Source organism: Bufo bufo, chromosome 5 (assembly GCF_905171765.1).
Source record: "Bufo bufo chromosome 5, aBufBuf1.1, whole genome shotgun sequence".
NCBI classification, from domain to species: Eukaryota; Metazoa; Chordata; class Amphibia; order Anura; family Bufonidae; genus Bufo; species Bufo bufo.
Window position 1 is genome coordinate 269,229,521 of NC_053393.1, and position 22,416 is coordinate 269,251,936.

The following is a 22,416-nucleotide window of genomic DNA, read 5'->3' on the forward strand; positions in this document are numbered from 1 at the left end:
TTATATAATGACACTGCTAATACACACAGGATCTTCCCCCTACCTGTAATGCTTTGCAGAACTTCTCCTTCAGCTCCTGTGCCCAGCATTTGTCTCCTCACTGCCTGCAGCTACACAGTAAACACTTAAGCCCTGAGTCTGTGCAGCTGAAGGGGTTAAGATTCCTAGGATAGAGCACACAGCCGGCAGTGAAGGGGGTGATGGGGTATAAGTAACTCCATTTTGTCCTGTCAGCAACCTGTATTACATTACATTTGGCCAGTGCACTTACAAAATCTCCCTTCTCCCTTCCCCCCTTTGGAATGTGAGAAACTTCCTGTGCGGTTTCAAGATACCCATACATTCCTTAGTTTGTAAGTTTGAACAGTCCTACCTTATAGGGTTATCTTGGCTCAAATGCATGCTGGCCTATGTGTATATACCTGATTGGTCAAATGCTGTTACTATGAGTCATCTATTATGTTAATGCAGAGCTCATGTGTGTCCATACTATAGGTCAAACTAATGCTAACATATGATTGGATGTCAAGGAAGCTCAACCCCCTCTATTATAACTGTTTGCCAACTGTGAAATAAACCAGAATGGATTGGAACTACACACGTGTTTAAGTGTTTCACACTGATTCATTCTCCCGCTACCGGATAAGACTTAATTCAAGCTGATCACCGAAATCATGTGTCAGGGACACATTAGGCAAAAGAGTCTATTTGCCTTACAGCTTTGGGGGCTCAGTCTCGGGATTGAGAGGGTCATCTTCAGGTCTACGGTGAAAGACATCAATTCTTGTCCTCCTTGGACCTGGGGCACTGACCAAAATCTCATTCAAGTAAGTTGAACCATCTATTTATGATTTCGGTGGATTGCTGTGTCCGGGACACATGCAAAAAAAGCTCAGGGAGCTAAAGTTGATTATAAGAGGCTCAGGGAGTCCATATCGGTAGATAAAAGTGCACTATGAAAATAGAAATCTGTTCAGGGAACAGAAGGTTACAAGCTTGGATTAACTCTTATGTATATATAGTATAAGTATTTTAGAAGTATTAAGATTATCTGTCTGTGTGAGATGTTGACCGGGTGGTAAGTGTACGGTCACATCTTACTGTGAAATCATTCTGTTTCCATCACTGCCAACATGTAAACTTTATGTTGCACGGTCTAGTCCCACAAATTACTTCCTAGTTAACACATGGGTAGACAATTTGGCAGGATGTGAGAATTGACAGTTAAAATGTGAAACAGAATGTTATGCCTGGCTGGCAACAGGGATGAAAATCTGTAAGAATCTGTGAAGTTAGAGCTTACAGGCAAGGAAAAAAGTGCCCCAGTGTCTGCAATCAGAAAGGGCTTGTGTTAAACGTTAAGAAATGAACTGGTTAAGTTTTGTTGCCCTAATGATATGTGTGTGTTTAACCACCTCAGCCCCTATAGCTTAAACACCCTTAATGACCAGGCCACTTTTTACACTTCTGACCTACAGTACTTTCACCGTTTATTGCTCGGTCATGCAACTTACCACCCAAATGAATTTTACCTACTTTTCTTCTCACTAATAGAGCTTTCATTTGGTGGTATTTCATTGCTGCTGACATTTTTACTTTTTTTGTTATTAATCAAAATTTAACGATTTTTTTGCAAAAAAATGACATTTTTCACTTTCAGTTGTAAAATTTTGCAAAAAAAATGACATCCATATATAAATTTTTCTCAAAATTTATTATTCTACATGTCTTTGATAAAAAAAAAATGTTTGGGTAAAAAAAAAATGGTTTGGGTAAAAGTTATAGCGTTTACAAACTATGGTACAAAAATGTGAATTTCCGCTTTTTGAAGCAGCTCTGACTTTCTGAGCACCTGTCATGTTTCCTGAGGTTCTACAATGGCCAGACAGTACAAACACCCCACAAATGACCCCATTTTGGAAAGTAGACACCCTAAGGTATTCGCTGATGGGCATAGTAAGTTCATAGAACTTTTTATTTTTTGTCACGAGTTAGTGGAAAATGATGATTATTTTTTTTTTTCTTACAAAGTCTCATATTCCACTAACTTGTGACAAAAAATAAAAACTTCTATGAACTCACTATGCCCATCAGCGAATACCTTGGGATGTCTTCTTTCCAAAATGGGGTCACTTGTGGGGTAGTTATACTGCCCTGGAATTCTAGGGGCCCAAATATGTGGTAAGTAGTTTGAAATCAAAATGTGTACATTCCCCAACTTCTTCTGAGTACGGCGATACCAGATGTGTGACACTTTTTTGCAGCCTAGATGCGCAAAAGGGCCCACATTCCTTTTAGAAGGGCATTTTTAGACATTTGGATACCAGACTTCTTCTCACGCTTTGGGGCCCCTAAAATGCCAGGGCAGAAAAAATACCCCACATGTGACCCCATTTTGGAAAGAAGACACCCAAAGGTATTCAATGAGGGGCATGGCGAGTTCATAGAAATTTTTTTTTTTTGCCACAAGTTAGCGGAAATTGATTTTTTTTTTTTTTTTCTCACAAAGTCTCTCTTTCCGCTAACTTGGGACAAAAATTTCAATCTTTCATGGACTCAATATGCCCCTCAGCGAATACCTTGGGGTGTCTTCTTTCCGAAATGGGGTCATTTGTGGGGTGTTTGTACTGCCCTGGCATTTGAGGGTCTCCGCAATCATTACATGTATGGCCAGCATTAGGAGTTTCTGCTATTCTCCTTATATTGAGCATACGGGTAATGAGATTTCTTTTTTTCGTTCAGCCTCTGGGCTGAAAGAAAAAATGAACGGCACAGATTTCTTCATTCGCATCGATCAATGTGGATGAAAAAATCTCTGCCCAAAAAAAAAAAGGAGGGGAAAGGCGTCTGCCAGGACATAGGAGCTCCGCCCAACATCCATACCCACTTATCTCGTATGCCCTGGCAAACCAGATTTCTCCATTCACATCAATCGATGTGGATGAATAAATCATTGCCGGGATTTTTTTTTTTTATATATATACAAAGTGTTTGCCAAAGTACAGGGAGTGCAGAATTATTAGGCAAGTTGTATTTTTGAGGATTAATTTTATTATTGAACAACAACCATGTTCTCAATGAACCCAAAAAACTCATTAATATCAAAGCTGAATATTTTTGGAAGTAGTTTTTAGTTTGTTTTTAGTTTTAGCTATTTGGGGGATATCTGTGTGTGCAGGTGACTATTACTGTGCATAATTATTAGGCAACTTAACAAAAAACAAATATATACCCATTTCAATTATTTATTTTTACCAGTGAAACCAATATAACATCTCAACATTCACAAATATACATTTCTGACATTCAAAAACAAAACAAAAACAAATCAGTGACCAATATAGCCACCTTTCTTTGCAAGGACACTCAAAAGCCTGCCATCCATGGATTCTGTCAGTGTTTTGATCTGTTCAGCATCAACATTGCGTGCAGCAGCAACCACAGCCTCCCAGACACTGTTCAGAGAGGTGTACTGTTTTCCCTCCTTGTAAATCTCACATCTGATGATGGACCACAGGTTCTCAATGGGGTTCAGATCAGGTGAACAAGGAGGCCATGTCATTAGATTTTCTTCTTTTATACCCTTTCTTGCCAGCCACGCTGTGGAGTACTTGGACGCGTGTGATGGAGCATTGTCCTGCATGAAAATCATGTTTTTCTTGAAGGATGCAGACTTCTTCCTGTACCACTGCTTGAAGAAGGTGTCTTCCAGAAACTGGCAGTAGGACTGGGAGTTGAGCTTGACGCCATCCTCAACCCGAAAAGGCCCCACAAGCTCATCTTTGATGATACCAGCCCAAACCAGTACTCCACCTCCACCTTGCTGGCGTCTGAGTCGGACTGGAGCTCTCTGCCCTTTTTCCAATCCAGCCACGGGCCCATCCATCTGGCCCATCAAGACTCACTCTTATTTCATCAGTCCATAAAACCTTAGAAAAAGTCTTGAGATATTTCTTGGCCCAGTCTTGACGTTTCAGCTTGTGTGTCTTGTTCAGTGTTGGTCGTCTTTCAGCCTTTCTTACCATGGCCATGTCTCTGAGTATTGCACACCTTGTGCTTTTGGGCACTCCAGTGATGTTGCAGCTCTGAAATATGGCCAAACTGGTGGCAAGTGGCATCTTGGCAGCTGCACTCTTGACTTTTCTCAGTTCATGGGCAGTTATTTTGCGCCTTGGTTTTTCCACACGCTTCTTGCGACCCTGTTGACCATTTTGAATGAAACGCTTGATTGTTCGATGATCACGCTTCAGAAGCTTTGCAATTTTAAGAGTGCTGCATCCCTCTGCAAGATATCTCACTATTTTTGACTTTTCTGAGCCTGTCAAGTCCTTCTTTTGACCCATTTTGCCAAAGGAAAGGAAATTGCCTAATAATTATGCACACCTGATATAGGGTGTTGATGTCATTAGACCACACCCCTTCTCATTACAGAGATGCACATCACCTAATATGCTTAATTGGTAGTAGGCTTTCGAGCCTATACAGCTTGGAGTAAGACAACATGCATAAAGTGGATGATGTGGTCAAAATACTCATTTGCCTAATAATTCTGTACAGGGTGTATATGAACACCGCCACCTCCTCAGCTCATATGCCTCGGCAAACGTATCTTTTACTGCAGAGGAGAAATCTCGTCTTGCAGCGCCGCATACACCGACTTGTGTGTAATCTGACAGCAGCGCAATGCTTCTGTCAGAATGCACATCAGTGCTGCAGCTAGTCGATCGGTTGGTCCACCTGAAAGGTAAAAAAAAAACAAAACAAAAAAGAAAAAACCAGGCCGCAACGCAATAAATTTATTAACTTTATAATAAAATTTGAACGGAACATATAAACTTTAACTTTTTCAACTGAACGTTAACTTTTTTACTTACCGGTAATTATTATATTTTTTTTTACCTTTATAGAACAAACCTCTCCTTCCCCGTGGTCAGGGCAGTCAGGACAGAAATAGCGGGTGTTACGCCTTATTCCACTCCTGCTACAGACACGACATCTTTTTCGGGCTGACGGATGGGTTGAGGTATCAGCAACGACATTGGGGAAATGTCGCTCGTGTAGACGGCTCACTACACTCTTGGATGGGGCCACGGAACCTTCTGGATACAGGAGGTTTTCGATGATCTCTTTCTGAAATTTGAGGAAGGATCCTGTTCTCCCAGCCTTACTGTAGAGAACAAAACTATTATAGGCAGCCAATTGAATCAAATATACAGACACCTTCTTATACCAGCGTCTGGTGCGTCGGGAAACTAAATACGGAGCCAACATCTGGTCATTGAAGTCCACTACTCCCATGAGCGCATTATAGTCGTGGACTGAGAGGGGCTTCTCAATGACACGTGTTGCCCGTTCTATTTGTATTGTCGTGTCTGCGTGAATGGAGGAGAGCATGTAAACGTCACGCTTGTCTCTCCATTTCACCGCGAGCAGTTCTTGGTTACACAAGGCAGCCCCCTCCCCCCTTGCAAGACGGGTGGTAACGAGCCGTTGGGGGAAGCCCCGGCGACTAGGTCGCACGGTGCCACAGCAGCCAATCTGTTCTAGGAACAAATGCCTGAAGAGGGGCACACTTGTGTAAAAATTGTCCACATAAAGATGGTACCCCTTGCCAAATAAGGGTGACACCAAGTCCCAGACTGTCTTCCCACTGCTCCCCAGGTAGTCAGGGCAACCGACCGGCTCCAGGGTCTGATCTTTTCCCTCATAGATCCGAAATTTGTGGGTATAGCCTGTGGCCCTTTCACAGAGCTTATACAATTTGACCCCATACCGGGAGCGCTTGCTTGGGATGTATTGTTTGAAGCCAAGGCGCCCGGTAAAATGTATAAGGGACTCGTCTATGCAGATGTTTTGCTCAGGGGTATACAAATCTGCAAATTTCTGGTTGAAGTGGTCTATGAGGGGCCGAATTTTGTGGAGCCGGTCAAAAGCTGGGTGGCCTCTGGGACGAGAGGTGCTGTTGTCGCTAAAGTGCAGGAAACGCAGGATGGTCTCAAAACGTGTCCTGGACATAGCAGCAGAGAACATGGGCATGTGATGAATCGGGTTCGTGGACCAATATGACCGCAATTCATGCTTTTTAGTTAGACCCATGTTGAGGAGAAGGCCCAGAAAAATTTTAATTTCGGAAACTTGGACTGGTTTCCACCGGAAAGGCTGGGCATAAAAGCTTTCCAGGTTGGCGGATATAAATTGTGTGGCATACCGATTTTTTTCTGCCACAACTAAGTCCAAGAGCTCCGCAGTCAAGAACAGCTCAAAAAATCCCAGGGCCGAACCGATCTGAGCTGTCTCAACCCGAACTCCAGACTGGGCGGTGAAAGGGGGAACTACAGGTGCGGCTGAAGTTGGTGACTGCCAATCAGGGTTTGCCAGCACCTCAGGGACTCTAGGGGCTCTACGGGCCTGTCTTTGCGGTGGCTGCGACGGGGTAACTACTGCACCTGCCACCGTACCAGCTTCAACTGCCCTTCTGGTGCTCGCCACTTCACCATGTTGTACGGCAGTGCTGGTACTAGGTCCAGGATGGGCTGCGCTGCTGGTGTATGCCTCACCACGTAATCCGACAGCGCCAGCCCCACTCTGCTGCCCTTGAAACCGATCCTGCACAACCTGTGGTCTAGCGACACGGGGCCGGGTACGCCTGGTGCTATCAGGGACCTCAACCTCCTCGTCCGAACTTTGGGTCAGGGTGCCACTGCTTTCTACAGGTTCATATTCTGACCCGCTAGATTCATCAGATGAGGGTTCCTATTCCTCATCCGACTGGGTCAAAATCCTGTAGGCCTCTTCAGAAGAATACCCCCTGTTTGACATTTTGGACTACTAAATTTAGGGGTATTCCCTGAGACTACCCAAGAAAAAAAGCAAGCCTGTCTTACAAATGGGAGGCTAGCGAAGTACCGGAGGCCGCTGCGATTGATAAAAAATATCAAAACTGATTTTTTTTATCGCCGCAGAGCTTGGAAAGTGATTGTGCAGTGATCAAAAAAAAAATAACTTTTTGTCACTGCGGTGGGGCGGGCGTGGGCGAACGCACGTGTGGGCGACCGATCAGGCCTGATCGGGCAAACACTGCGTTTTGGGTGGAGGGCGAACTAAGGTGACACTAATACAATTATAGATCTGACTGTGATCAGTTTTGATCACTTACAGATACTATAAAAGTACAAATGCTGATTAGCGATACGCTAATCAGCGAATAAGTGACTGCGGTGCGGTGGGCTGGGCGCTAACTGACGCTAACTACCTAACCAAGGGACCTAAACTATCCTAAACCTAACAGTCAATACCAGTGAAAAAAAAAAAGTGACACTTTACACTGATCACTTTTTTCCCTTTCACTAGGTGATTGTCAGGGGGCGATCAAGGGGTTAATTGGGGTGATGGGGGTGATGGAGGGTGATCTGGGGCTAAGTGCAGTGTTTGGTGGGTACTCACAGTTTTGTCTGCTCCTCTGCTGGAACCAACCGACGAAAAGGACCAGCAGAGGAGCAGACAAGCCATTTAACACCTTATATTTATCAATATAAGGTGTTATATGGCTTCTGATTCGATTTTTAAAAAATCAGCAACCTGCCAGCGACGATCATTGGCTGGCAGGTTGCTGACGAAATACTCCTCTAACTTTTGCCGGCCCGCGATGCGCATGCGCGGGCCGGTTGTGACCGAAATCTCGCATCTCGCGAGATGACGCACGGATGCGTCCAGGAGGAATGAATCAACCACCTTCCGGATGCATCCGTGCGTTAGGCGGTCGGGAGGTGGTTAAATAGGGACGATCCATGGCCCTAGAATTAGAGATTACAGCACTAAAAGATGGTCAGTTAATGCATAAGTGTATTGATAATTGAAAAGAGAAGTTGTTGAAGGATAATAATAGGCTGGTGTATACTGAGTTATGGTTTAAAGTGTCCATGGAAGTAACTGAGAGAAATTGAAAGTTGGAGAAATGAGTAGCATTTCTTATTACAAGATGGAGGATTTTGAATCCTATAGAGAACAAAGAAGTTGCCATGTGGCATCCCTTCCCCCACCACATCTGCTGTCAATTCCAAAATTTGACTTGCAATGCCACAATACCTTTTCCTGTTCTCTCTGAAATGTGCTCTCAGAGAGAACTCCCTCCCATCTCACATCCCCCTCCTGTGCTCAGGAATTCCATATGGGAGTTGGGGGGGGAAGAGGGCTGGTAATTGGTAATGCATCTGCAGACTGTGAAGATACTAACTTGTGTTATCTATAGATCTTCCAGACAGGGCTCCAGTATTGGATTAGATCCAATGATGTTTGCAAAAATAACCTTTCCAAATTGTATGTTCCGATGGTTTAAAATGTGCCTGCAGTGATTATTCCCATGATGCTAATTGGAAGTGCCCAATCCTATCAATCTAAGGTTGCACCCATTCTAAGTCCTTATTCAGATATGAGTAAAAGTTTGAGGAATATTTGGGACAGTTGAACGTCCTGTGATGGATTGCTTAACTTCCCCTGCCTAAACATTCCTGAGATAAGAGACGCAAGGCAAAGGAAATGGCGGAAGAGGAATTATATAGAGTAAGTAACGATGTGTGTAACACTAAACTAAAACCACATGGCATATAAGATGATTTGAATTTTAACAAAATGACTGTATGATTATAACATGTATATTGTCTTCTTATAAGAGTTGATTAATCACAGAATGAAGATCAGAAGATATTGGAAAAAGCAGCTCAATAGTGACAGACCATTAGCAATTCTGGGTGTGGTGTGAATATCTGTTTCCAGGAAAGCTGTGTTTGTCTGTGCTGCAAGTTTTGGAATGTAACAAAGAAATTGTGTGACTGGATTGAAAGATACATGATTCAGTGGAATGTGAATGGGTGTGGCTTTGAGTTGTAGTTGAGGCGAATATGTGTGAAGACTGATTATGAGCTGTTTGTGAACATGAGTACATGAAAACATAAAAAAATGAATGCGTATGGAGTATGGTATTTGTTTTTTTTTATATAATATGCGCATTGAGAATTTTATTTTATTTTACTTGGATGTTTTTGGTTTTTATTGGTGCCAACAGCATTGATCAAGCTGTACATTTTTTTTTTTTATTGAAGTCAATGAAAAGTTTTTATGGGCCCTTTGTGTGTTCATGTCTGTATTGTCAAATCTGTTTGTTTCAATGTTTGCAGTTACGTGTTACATGTTAAGTGTTGTGCTTAACATCTGAGCTCTGTTCTTATGGGCAGCTGGGATACTAATGATTGACAGAAGGAGGACCACAGCGTCCGACTAAAAGGGGTGGACTTAGATGACTAAGAGTGGGAGGAAGGAAGTGTGAGCCTTCTATGTGAATTAATGGGGTTTTGACAAAAACCTTTCAAAACTGACTCACTACCACTCGAGACCATGGACAGGGAATACATCACAGATCATGTATTTAGCATTATACTAGATTGCCCAGTCAGCCTGTTAGGGAGAGATTTGTTCATTAAGCTTGACTTGCAGGTATCAGCAAAGAATCAGGACATAAGAGTACACTCAGATCTCATTCCAATCTCTACACCAGTGCCACTGATTCTTGCAAACATACAGGACCACCCAGAACTTAATAACATTAACCCTGCATTATGGTCTTCAAATGAATATGACACAGGATTCATAGATTGCACACTTTACAAAGCTACTGTGAAACCAGGTGTCATTTCAGTGTTCCAGAAACAATACCCGTTGTCAAAAGAGAAACTTGATGGACTTAGGGCAATGATAGACGAATTCCTACAAAAGGGAATCCTGGAAGAGGTGATATCACCCTACAGCACGCCCGTGAATCCAGTGACAAAGGCAGATGGTGCTACCCGCTTTGTACAGGATTTAGGGGCCATCAACAACATCATTGTGCCTATAGCCCCTATTGTACCTGATGTCACTCAATTATTATCTGCCATTCCAGCAGACGCTGTTTGGTTCAGTGTGATAGATCTGAAAAATGCATTCTTTTCTATCCCAGTTGATGAGATAACCAGACTACTTTTTGCTTTTTCCTTTGACAGACGTCAACTGACCTGGTGCAGAAATGCCCCAGGGATATGCTGATTCACCTGTAGTGTACAACATAGTCCTCCAAGCGACGTTAAAACCATGGTACCCCACCCCAAGGTTCTGTGCTGCTGCAATATGTCGATGATTTGTTACTGTGTAGCATGTCAGCAGAGGCCAGTATTCAGGATGGTTTATCACTGTTATAATGATTGTCAGGATATGGTCACTAAGTGACACTTAAGAAAATGCAATGGTGTAAAATGCAGGTTGAATACTTGGGCTTTGTCCTCACAAAAGGTGAAAGGAGAATCAGCGAAAGAGTCCAGTCTATTGCGGGTTTGGTCACCCCGCACACCAAGAAAGAAATGTTATCTTTCCTTGGTATGATAAACTACTGTAGACAATGGATTCCTGATTGCTCCTATTATGACAATGTTTTGAGGCAAGCCACTCTGGAAGAAAATCCAGATTTGATTAAATGGTCTTCTGAAAATGTACAATGCATTTGATTATCTGAAATGTTCACTCATGTCGAGTCCAGGGCTGGGCCTCCCTGACTATAATATGCCCTTCCACATGTTTGCACGCCAAAATTGTAAAACTATGGCGGGTGTACTGACACAAGAAAACGGAGGCAAGTTGCGTCCTTGTTTTTTTTTCAAAGGTAATGCCCACCCCTGTTAAAGGGATGCCAGCATGTCTGTGTTCTCTTGCAGTCTGTGATATGATGGTAGAGTTGGCAACTTCTTTCACAATGTGACATTACACCATTTTGCACACCACTCATGATGTTGTAGGCCTACTCAAGGACATCCACACTCAACACAGTAGGCAGCTGAGCTCATTGCACTCACTAGGACATGTATTCTACATACTGATAGACCTGTCACCATCTATACTGATAGTAGGTACACACATGGGGTAGTGTGGGACCATGGTATGATTTGGCAGAGGAGAGGATTTACGGCAGCAGATGGTAAGGATCATGTCTCACAGGGCAATGCACTGGCAGTTAAGGTAGCGAAATGAGTGGCCAAATGCAACCTCACAGGTTTGTGTAACCATTGGGAGATGCCATGTTTGGCACCTCCAACCCCTGAGATGTTGCAAATGCTTACTGATCTTCGGTGGTATGCCATTGAACAGGAACAGTAAGACTGGTGTTATTCAGTATTGCAGAAAAATCCTGAGATAGGATTAGTCTGCGAAGAGGGGAAGTTGTGCATTCCCCAACACAGTGCTTCCATCTTAATAGCACATTTCCACGGAGTAGGACATAAACAGCATTGAGATACTCATGGGTAGGCCTTTCCCCACACCATGGGCAAGACGCCCCCTGGTAGTGCAGGAAGGGGACTTGGACCTGATCAGAGAGGAGTAATAATCTGATCAAGGTCCTCAGTAAAACTGAAAAAATAAGTTGCTTGTAAGTCTCCCTCTCTTCCACAGGAACCCACCCACCCATACAGGGTGGGGGATGAGGTGGTGGTTGAAACACTGAAGAAAGGAAGAGCTCAAGGTGATTTCGTATATGGCCCACCTACTACCATGGTTGTAGTAACCAGAACAGCTGTGCTGACTGAACAATCTCCAATTTGGATTCACGCCACCCGAGTGAAGCTTGTGAGAGAAAGAGAGGAGGCAGGAACGGAGGCAGACAGCCTTGGCCTTGAAGAAAAGAGAGGTACTAACGGGGGCAGACAGCCTTGACCTCCAACGAGGCCCAGAGGTACTAACGGAGGCAGACAGCCTTGACCTCGAAGAAGATACAGAAGGGGTACTAACGGAGGAAGACAGCCTTGACCCCCAACGAGATGACGCAGTCGGGAAATTCCTCGAGATGGCTGAAATATAGTGCCTTGATAATTGCAGTTTAATGTCTCCTATTCACTGTCCCATGGCTGTGGAACAGACAGACATACCTGAAAACAGAATACAGAGGGGAAGACAATCTATGGAAGACAAAGGAGAACTTATGGTTGTACCTGGCCAAAACTCTGAACTTAACTGACTTTTGTCTCCGAACCACTTTATCTGCATCTAACATTTTGGAGACATGTCTGGTAGCAGTCCCCACCCCAGTAGATGTATGGACGGGGCTCCTACGTTCTCAATGGAATGACACAGATTTGGAGGATCATGATGTTAAATATGGATATGTAAATCCTTATCATGCTTGTTATGACTGTCCTACATATGAGACTCTGCAAAGTAATATGATAGAAATAATTACAGGTCTTGTCACAGCAGCAGGAATATGTTATAACTTCACCTGTGATGAGAAACTATTGCCTCCCTGCATACAAGCAAAAATGCAGAATAAGACTAAACCAAATATTTGTGATAGAGATTTAGGTAGTTGTAAAAAGATAGTATCAGGAAAAAATATGCAATGTAATATTACAAAAACAGTACCATCCCTAGACAAACATGTACCTCTACCAGCAGGATGGGTATTGGCCTGTGGGAATACTAGTTACACATACATACCGGCCAATATTACAGAGGGACCCTGTACAATAGCTAGGTTGACATTAGCAATGATACCACTATTCCCAGCAATGCAGACACGACACACGAGAGACACTTCCCTACAGTTACCAGAAAATTGTGATTATAATGTGAATCTCCTCTCTAGAGCAGAATACATGAGTTAAGGGGTATCTTTGATAGGAGTACCAGGGTTGGCCATATATAACCACAGGACAATATCAAAACTTGCCTGTTTTATGGTAAAACAGATAAATGTCACTAGCGCAATTCTGCAGGATATGCTGCTGGATATACAATCATATAAAAAGGCTATCTTGCAGAATAGGGCAACTATTGACTATTTATTGCTCCAACATGGTATAGGATGCTCAGCGTTCGCAGGGATGTGTTGTGATGTGTTGTTTCAATTTATCAGATCACTCCCGTGGAATAAAAGATAAAATAGGCCAACTAGAAAAAATTATAAAACATATAAAACAAGATGTTGACCAAGGTTGGTGGGACTGGCTTTTTGGCTGGATACCTGACTTTGGTCAAATAAGATATGTTTTAGGAGTGGTACTCGTCGTGATCGCTGCAATAGTGTGTCTCTGCTGTTGTCTACGTGTGTGCCCTCACTTCTAGCCATATGTCAAAAGGTAGCCGAAAGAGGGGGTACACTCAACGTTTCTCTATACTCCGGTAGAGGTAGAAGAGGCAAACACAACCCCAACAAAGCCTGAGGATTATACTCCTGAAGGGTATATGGAATACCTAAAGGCTTACAAGCAAACCAAGGGAGAGCAGAGAAAGAACCATATAGTATAAGGTATATATATAAGGTTCTAAGAGGGGATTGATGGGGTATAAGTAACTCCATTTTGTCCTGTCAGCAACGTGTATTACATTACATTTGGCCAGTGCACTTACAAAATCTCCCTTCCCCCTTCCCCCCTTTGGAATGTGAGAAACTTCCTGTGTGGTTTCAAGATACCCATACATTCCTTAGTTTGTAAGTTTGAACAGTCCTACCTTATAGGGTTATCTTGGCTCAAATGCATGCTGGCCTATGTGGTGTATATACCTGATTGGTCAAATGCTGTTACTATGAGTCATCTATTATGTTAATGCAGAGCTCATGTGTGTCCATACTATAGGTCAAACTAATGCCAACATATGATTGGATGTCAAGGAAGCTCAACCCCCTCTATTATAACTGTTTGCCAACTGTGAAATAAACCAGAATGGATTGGAACTACACACGTGTTTAAGTGTTTCACCCTGATTCATTCTCCCGGTAACGGATAAGACTTAATTCAAGCTGATCACCGAAATCATGTGTCAGGGACACATTAGGCAAAAGAGTCTATATTGCCTTACAGGGGGCGTGGCCAGCACAGTGACGTTTCGTTTACAGGCTTGTAAATGACCTTTATCAGAGCAGGGAGAGAAGCTGACATTACAGGTCATGTGACCCTCAGTGAAATCTGAGAAACCAGCCACTGGAGATAAAGTGAGTGAATTGGAAAGCTGTTACATTTGCTTAGTTAGGAACAAAGAAAGAACAAAAAAATAACTCGGATAACCCCTTTAATGATTAGGTTACATTTTTATGAACGGAATGCTGTATGTTCTCAGAAAATGTAGATTTTGGTAGCATGTCAGCTTCTTGGTGTATACAGTATACATTTTAATACATTTGTGGATTACGGCCAAATAATGCGTGGCCTATGTTTCAGTGTTTTTAAAAGCACAAGCTCTTGTCATTGGCGCAGGCGCACTGAGGGAGTGCTGAGGAGGCGCACCGAATGAACACAGGCGCTCGATTTTTTAAATGCTGACAGGGCCGGCCGGAGGAGGAGATCGCGGCTGGCCCTGTCAATCAACACGACGAGGGGGCGGTTTTTTGCGGCGGCTACCAGCAAGTAGACGCCCTATTGCTGGTAGAGACCTAATTTACATATTATAAAAATTTGTTTTTATTAGAAACTGCTGAAGGAAAGTAAGTAAGACCATTATATTTTCATATATCGCAGTATAATGAATTTAACTAGCCCAACAAAAAAATTATGACTTTAGTGGGGTGACAGAAGCCCTTTAAAGGGGTTATCCAGGAAAAGACAATGATGACTTATCCTTGGGATAGGTCATCATTATCACATCAGTGGGGTCCAAGTCCTTGCATCCCCCCCGATCAGCTGTTTCAGGAAGTTGCTGCGCTTACCGGAGCTCTAATAAGTGATGCAGGCTCCCGACAGCTTTCGAAGGAAGACATCGTACAGCTCAGTCCCATTTAATTGAATGCGCTGAGCTGCAACTAGGCCATGTGATAGATGTACAGTGATGTTAGTGCCTAGGAATGGCTTAGGCAGAGGTTGCGGCACTCAAGGCCTCTTCTAACAGCTGATCAGCTGGTACCTGGTGTCGCACTCCTGCAGATCTGATACTGATGACCTATCCTGAGGATAAATCTAAATATATTTTACTGGATAACCCCTTTAATATATAAACGTGTAGTTATATGAGCTTTAAACACCATAAGGGTCCATTCACACGTCCGCAATTTCGTTCCGCATTTTGCGGAACGGAATTGCAGACCCATTCATTTCTATGGGGCAGCACGATGTGCTGCCCAGATACAGAATTGTGGACCCGCACTTCCGGGTCCACAATTCCGTTCCCAAAAAAAATAGAACATTTCCTATTTTTGTCCGCAATTGCGGACAAGAAAAGTGCCGGCAATGTGCAGTCCGCAAAATGTGGAACGCAAATTTGCCGCTGTACGTGTTTTGCGGATCCATAAAAACACACACGGATGTGTGGATGGACACTAACATATTATTTTTACATTGTTTTTTATTTAAACCTCTGCTTGGATGTGAGTTTTAGGTGCAAGTGTTTGTTTTGATGCATTTTTAACCCCTTCCCGACCGCCACCGTACACGTGATTTAAGCCCCAGAACTTTACAGGGATGGTGGCTGATCGGACGGGTGCAGGAGCTTCTCCCGCCCGATCAGCAGCAGGGGCCTAGCAGTCACTGACAGCAGAGCCTCTGCTGTATACGCCGGGATCAGTGAAAACATAATAAAAAAAAAATAGGCATATTAGGTATTGCCACGTCTGCAAAAACCTGCTCTATAAAATTATCACATGATCCACCCCATCAGGTGAACGCTATAAAAAAACAAAAAAACAATGCCAAAACAGTCATATTCTTTCACCTTGCCTCACAAAAAGTGTAATACCAAGCGATCAAAAAGTCGTATATACCAAAAATGGTACCTATCAAACCATCATCTCATCCCGCAAAAAATGAGACCCTACATAAAATAATCATAAAAAAATAAAAAAAATATGGCTCTCAGAAAATGGCAACACAAACAAGATATTTTTCTTTCAAAAATGCTTTTACTGTGTGGCTCCTTCCCTTTTACTGGCGCTCCTTCCCTACTGAGTCCTGCCGTGTGCCCCTACGGCAATTTACCACCACATATGGGGTACTGCCATATCCAGGAAAAAATGTGTAACAAATCATGGGGTGCTTTTTCTCCTGTTACCCCTTGTGAAAATGAAAAATTTGGGGCTAAAGCAACATTTTATTGGAATGAAAATTTTCATTTTCACAGCCAAGTGTTTCTAAATTCTGTAAAAAATGCTTATAGGGTCAAAGTGCTTAGTACACCCGTTAATAAATTCTTTGAATGGGTGTAGTTTCCAAAATGGGGTCACTTTGAGGGTTTCCACTGTAGGGTTATGTCAAGGTCTCTTCAAATACAAAATGGTGCCCAAAAACCCAAAATCTGTTACAAAATCAGCCTCCAAAAACCATATGGCGCTCCTTTCTTATGACCAATGCCATGTGCCCCTACAGCAGTTTACTTCCACATATTGGGTATTTCTGTAAAGTTAAGAATCAGAGTAAGGCATATTGAGGTTTATTTTGCTGTTAACCCTTGCTGTACTTTCTTAAAAAATCTGCAAAAAAAAATTACATTTTGAAATTTCCCCTCTATTTTCTTTTAATTCTTGTGGAACACCTCAAGGGTTAGCAAAGTTTATAACATCAGTTTTGAATAATTTGAGGGGTGTAGATTCTAAAATGGGTCATTTATGGGTGGTTTCCATTACGTAAGCCCCTCAAAATCACTTTATAACTGAATTGGTGCTTAAAAAAAACTGTTTTGAATTTTTTTTTGAAAACTTGAAAACTTGCTTATAAAATTCTAAGCCTTCTAACCTCCTAAAAAATAAAATGACATTAACAAAATGATGTCAACATAAAGTTGACATATAGGGAATGATGACTGATGACAATTGTATGAGGTCTTAAAGTCTTAAAAGTAGAGAAATTCTAATTTAGAAAATAGTGAATTTTTCTAAATTTTGTGTAAATTTGGGATTTTTTTATAAATAAAGGTAAAAGAATATCTACTGACATTTACCACTGTCATGAAGTACAATGTGTTACGAGAAAACAATCTCAGAATGGATTGGATAAGTAAAAGTATTCCAAATGTATTACCACATAAATTGACACGTCAGATTTGCAAAAAATGGTGAAAGGTGAAAGCTGGCCCCGGACAGAAGGGGTAAAGAGACAGAGTTATTTATTTTTTTAAACTGTTTTGTGCGTGCAGCACAAAATGCCATGAAAGTATGAGCCAGCATTACAACAGGAAGACCATGTCAAGTTTACATGAACAGTAATAGATTTATAAAAGTTAAAGGAGTTGTCTCTCTTCAGCAAATGGCATTTATCATGTAGAGACAGTTAATACAGGCGACTTACTAATATATTGTGATTGTCCATATTGCTTCCTTTGCTGGCTGGATTCATTTTTCCATCACATTATACACTGCTTGTTTCCATGGTGATGACCACTCTGTAATTCAGCAGCGGTGGTCGTTTTTGCTCACTATAGGAATAAATACCAGCCGATGTGTACTTCCACGGTCCCGGCCACCAGAGAGGCTGGCACTTTTTCATATAGTGTGCAAGCGCGGCCGCCATTGATGAAATTGCAGGGTGGTCGTAACCATGGAAACAAGCAGTGCTTCCTGTGATGAAAAATTGAATCAAGCCAGTAAGTGAAGCAATATGGACATTCACAATACAATAGTAAGTGCCTTGTGTTATCTTTCTCTACATGATAAATACCACTTCCTGAAGTGAGACAATCCCTTTAACCCGTTAGCTACCAGCGCCATTCATGTACAGCGCTGGAGTGATAGGCAAACATGGCGCCCGCTCACTCATGCAGGGGCGTCATGGCAGGCAGGTCTCTGCTGTTTTAAACAGCAGAGACCTGCCACTAATTACCGTGGCCGGCTATAAGGTAATTAAAGGCTTTAGATGCCATGATCAAGTGAGAAGCTCGCTGTCAAGAATATGGATTATCGTATAATGGCAGCCATGATTTTCATTTAATTCACCTTGGTCAGTGTACATGCAAAATAAGTTCTCACTTCAACCCTCAGCTTGTCAGATAGCAGAGGTAGTGAACTCCACAGGGGTCTTGGCTTCAAGCAAGCCACTTGTTTACAAATTCACACGTCCTCCAGTCAGTCAGGAACCAAGCTGATGTGACAGGAAGAATCTATCAGCATGAGGTCTAAGCCATTCACCACTTCAATCAGATTATCAGACAGGTTGGAACCAGTGGCTCATAAGGAAATATGAATCGCCCGTGCATTACATACATGAACCAGATACATATTTGTGTCCCTGTGGCCATGACGAACAGGCCCATGGTCCTAGTCTGGCGGTGGGAGGCCAGGGAAGGGAGATATACATATCTCCCCTCAGAAACCAAATAACGGTACCATGCTTGGACTCTACTGGTAGCCAGAACCCAGACTTCTGGTCTGGAGCTATGAACCCTAAAGGGTTTTGTGGGTCATTTTCTGCCAGTCCAGCAGAAGGGGGGTGGACCCCTCCCAAAGGCCGGGAGGGACCGGCTACAGGTTAAAAGGCTTGTGCCAGCAAGCAGGCAGGTTTTTCTCTCAAAGGGGGTCACATCGGGCCATGTGTTGGAGAGACCTGGAAACTGCTGACATTACTGCCCCCCACATGACCGCAGCCAAGGACTATTTCACCATCATAAACCAAAGCAACATTCATCTACCCAGTAAATGACTTGTACTCTATGTGTAATCCTGCTTGCACCATATTACCTGTATTTGTAACCTCAGACCACTGTATATATTCCTTGTGTATATTGTGTTATCTAGTGTGCCCCTAAGGCGATTAAATATATAATTCAATCTTGTGCTGTCTTGTATCTGAATCACAAATCCCCACGTCTGTGTTTTGGCCTAGTTATAAGCTACCGCGGGTTGGTTTCTCACCCTATATAATCCCGTGGGCGGACCGGGCTTATATCAAACGAGAAGCTGGTGGCAGATTTCCCGGGCTGAGGAAGCGCTGTTTCACTGGGTCAGTGACCAGAATCCCTCAACTTGTTGCTTCTCTGTGCCCGTGTGGACAGGAGGAGTCAGTGTAAACTGTACCAAGCTGACCTTACATACTGACCTTACACGTCTTGGTAAGCAGTGACCATACCGTATCTCGTGAGCTCGACATAGTTGACGTCAAGCGGGCACAAGGGGTGGTATCCCTCACACTTGCGCTTTCTACTGACACCCCCTGCTGCCAAAGGGGATGTCGGTAGTCGCTTTCAATGCAGTGAGTCTCACTGACAAGACACATAGCATTTATGATGCAATTCTTATTTTGGCCACTAGATGGCAGGCCAACATAAGAAATGAGAAATTGACAGTAATAAACTCATTTTAAAAATACATGATGGTTAAAAATTAAAAAACAGATTTTATAGGCTCATATATGAGCTTTAAAATCATTTCAAATTTTTTTTTCCAAAATATATAAAAAAAAATTAAAAATATGAAAGTTTGAATCACCCCCCTTTCCGTATAAAAAATAAATACCTAAATAACAAAAAATATAAACATCATGGTTATCACCACGACCGAAAACACCCATAATATTAAAATATAAAAATATTTTCCCAATTCGGCGAATGGCATAACAAAAAAAAGGGTCAAAATGGCCAATTTGCCATTTTTTCATTGCTCCTCTTACCCCAAAAAAATTTATTATAAATAAGTGTGATCAAAAAGTCACACACTCCAAAATGGTATGAATAAAAAGTATAGATTGTCCCGCAAAAAATTAGCCCCTATACAGCTCAGTAGACATAACTATAAAAAAGTTATGGGTGTCAGAATATGGTGATGTAGTGATGGTGATGAAGTTTAAATTTATTTTTACATTATTTAGACACAGAAAACCTATACATATAGGGTATTATTGTAATCTTACTGACCCATAAAATGAAGGGGTCAGTTTTGCCGCAAACAAAACTCTGTGGGAATAAAACCTGTAAAACGGTGGAGAAATTGCATTTTTTTTTCCAATTCCACCCCCTTTAGGGAATTTTTTTACTGCATCCCACTACATTGTATGCCATAATTAAAGGTAGCATTAGAAAGTACAACTTTTCCCGCGAAAAATAAGCCCTCGTACAGGTACGTGAACGGAAGTATAAAAAAAGTTATGACTCAAGTAAGATAGGCAAGAAAAATGAAAATGAAAAAATGAAAAAAAAAACTATGGTAGTGAAAGGGTTAATGTAGGTTAGAGATGTCATCATATATTACAGACCAACAGTGTTTTTTGCAGCAAATAAATATAATATGCAATTTTCCACATCAAATCACTCACTAATGTAAACATTTCATCAAACTTTATTGTTTTTATTTTTCTCTCATCATCGCCTATTCCATTTGTTTTACTAACTACAGCCTGTAATGAAAAAGTTAAGGGCTAAATATTAGTTTACAAAAAATATGTTACCTTCCAGCTTCCTGCAGCTAAGTTTTGTAATGCTCCAGCTGCACCTTCAAGGGTGTCTGGGTTTGAACACTCAGACAGAAGTGTGAGGTAGGGTTTGACTATTGAAGGATGCCATAACATCTGGATTCCTTTTGGTGGGTCTGCACAATCAGGGAAAGGTCCAACTCCATCCCACTGGTAAGAAATTGAAAAGTATGTCATGTCACAGGAATCTTTGCAAAATCTTTCACCAACAGCAAAGAAAGAAAACCCAAGTAAGCATTTGAAGATTTTCAAAATATTTTAACATTGTACGGTACATATAAACTGATCAGACAAAACATTTAAACCAGGGATGAAGTGAATAAAGCAGTAAATGCACACTTCCATGGCAACAGTATATCCTATTGGCAGTGGCCTTTTCGGCAGGATAATGCACACTGCAATACTTTTTCAGGAATGGTTTAAGGAACATGAAAAAGAGGTCAAGGTGCTGACCTGGCCTCCAAACTCCACAGATCTCTGGAAAGTCTTGAAATAACAAGTTTAATTTATAGAAGCCCCACCTTGCAACTTACAAGACTTAAAGGATCCTTCAGAGGTCTCAGGGAGAACATGCCTATATCTGTTTGCTGCTATGGTTTTAATGTTATGGCTAATCAAGGTACACTTCCTCACACAACCCTAAGTAGTTGGGTGGTCCCAAGTTTTTGGGTTTTACACATATATAGGTACGACTCTAACAGTAGCAGAAGACCAACTGTTCTATCTTTGCTGAGGATTAATGGTGTCCCCATTGCTGATTTTGATTTCTCTTTTCTCCACTCATTTTGAATTTTGTTATTTGATAAAAATGAACTATTAACAATTCTATTTTTGAAAGCAAACGTTTGCAAATTACTGTATATTACTCCAATATACCCTGTTCATATTGCCGCTGCTGAATTGCTTGAGTAATTTTAAACCCCAGATCTTATTTCATCAGTTTGATAAATCTTATTTTATTTAAAACAAATTCTCTATTACTCCATATCCCTAATTCCAGTATGTATCGTCACTAGTAACATAGTTAATCAAAATTAGGGTTATTCACTTTAGAACTGTGTACAGTTCTGGGCTCCTGTGAACAAGGCAGACATAGCAGAGCTGGAGAGGGTTCAGAGAAGGGCAACTAAGGTAATAACTGGAATGGGTGGACTACAGTACCCAGAATGATTATCAAAATTAGGGTTATTCACTTTAGAAAAAAGACGACTAAGGGCCGATCTAATAACTATGTATAAATATATCAGGGGTCAGTACAGAGATCTCTCCCATCATCTATTTATCCCCAGGACTGTGACTGTGACAAGGGGACATTCTCTGCATCTGGAGGAAAGAAGGTTTGTACACAAACATAGAAGAGGATTCTTTATGGTAAGAGCAGTGAGACTATGGAACTCCCTGCTTGAGGAAGTGGTGATGGTGAATTCACTAAAAGAGTTCAACAGGGGCCTAGATGTATTTCTGGAGTGTCATAATATTACAGGTTATAGTTATTGTAGATGGGTCGTTGATCCAGGGAGTTAGGATACCACCCGTGTACATGGCCAGCGATATATAGAGAGTGCCTATTTTTGTCCGCCTACATCTTGTCTCTCTGTGCCTGCGCCGGATAAGGTCCCCGGCACCCTCCAGCTCCAGTAGAAGATAGTACTGGGCATGCGTGGGATTTCACTGCGTCGGGAGAAAAAAAAAAAACGCCTAGTGTAGTGAATACTAATGAGCTAGGCGACACTAGGAGACGGCAGTTGGGGAGCGGCTGGGCACAGAACTGAATGAGGGACAGCCCTTTGGGCACAAAGTAAGGTAATTTGCATATTGATAAAAACACTTTTTATAAGTAACGGAAAGGCAGCGAGGGGTGATAATGGTATCGTTTAATTAAGCATATTAAGACCAATAGAAGAATATATGTCACTTTATATGCTCTAACGGCATGTCAGTGTCCCTTTAAGGCCGACTGGAGCAAGCCGGTCACTGCCGTTTACTGCTTTATTGTTTTGTCAAGAATAAAAGACAACCG

At 42.0% G+C, this 22,416-nt stretch overlaps 1 protein-coding gene across 1 annotated transcript in view; it reads right to left on the reverse strand.

The window, feature by feature from the left end:
• The window catches only part of CTNND2 (catenin delta 2), a 1,763,242-nt gene that overhangs the window by 676,256 nt on the left and 1,064,570 nt on the right, over positions 1-22,416 (reverse strand). The window contains 1 exon segment of the mRNA XM_040431740.1: positions 20,373-20,546. Coding sequence (XP_040287674.1) covers positions 20,373-20,546 — 174 coding nt within the window.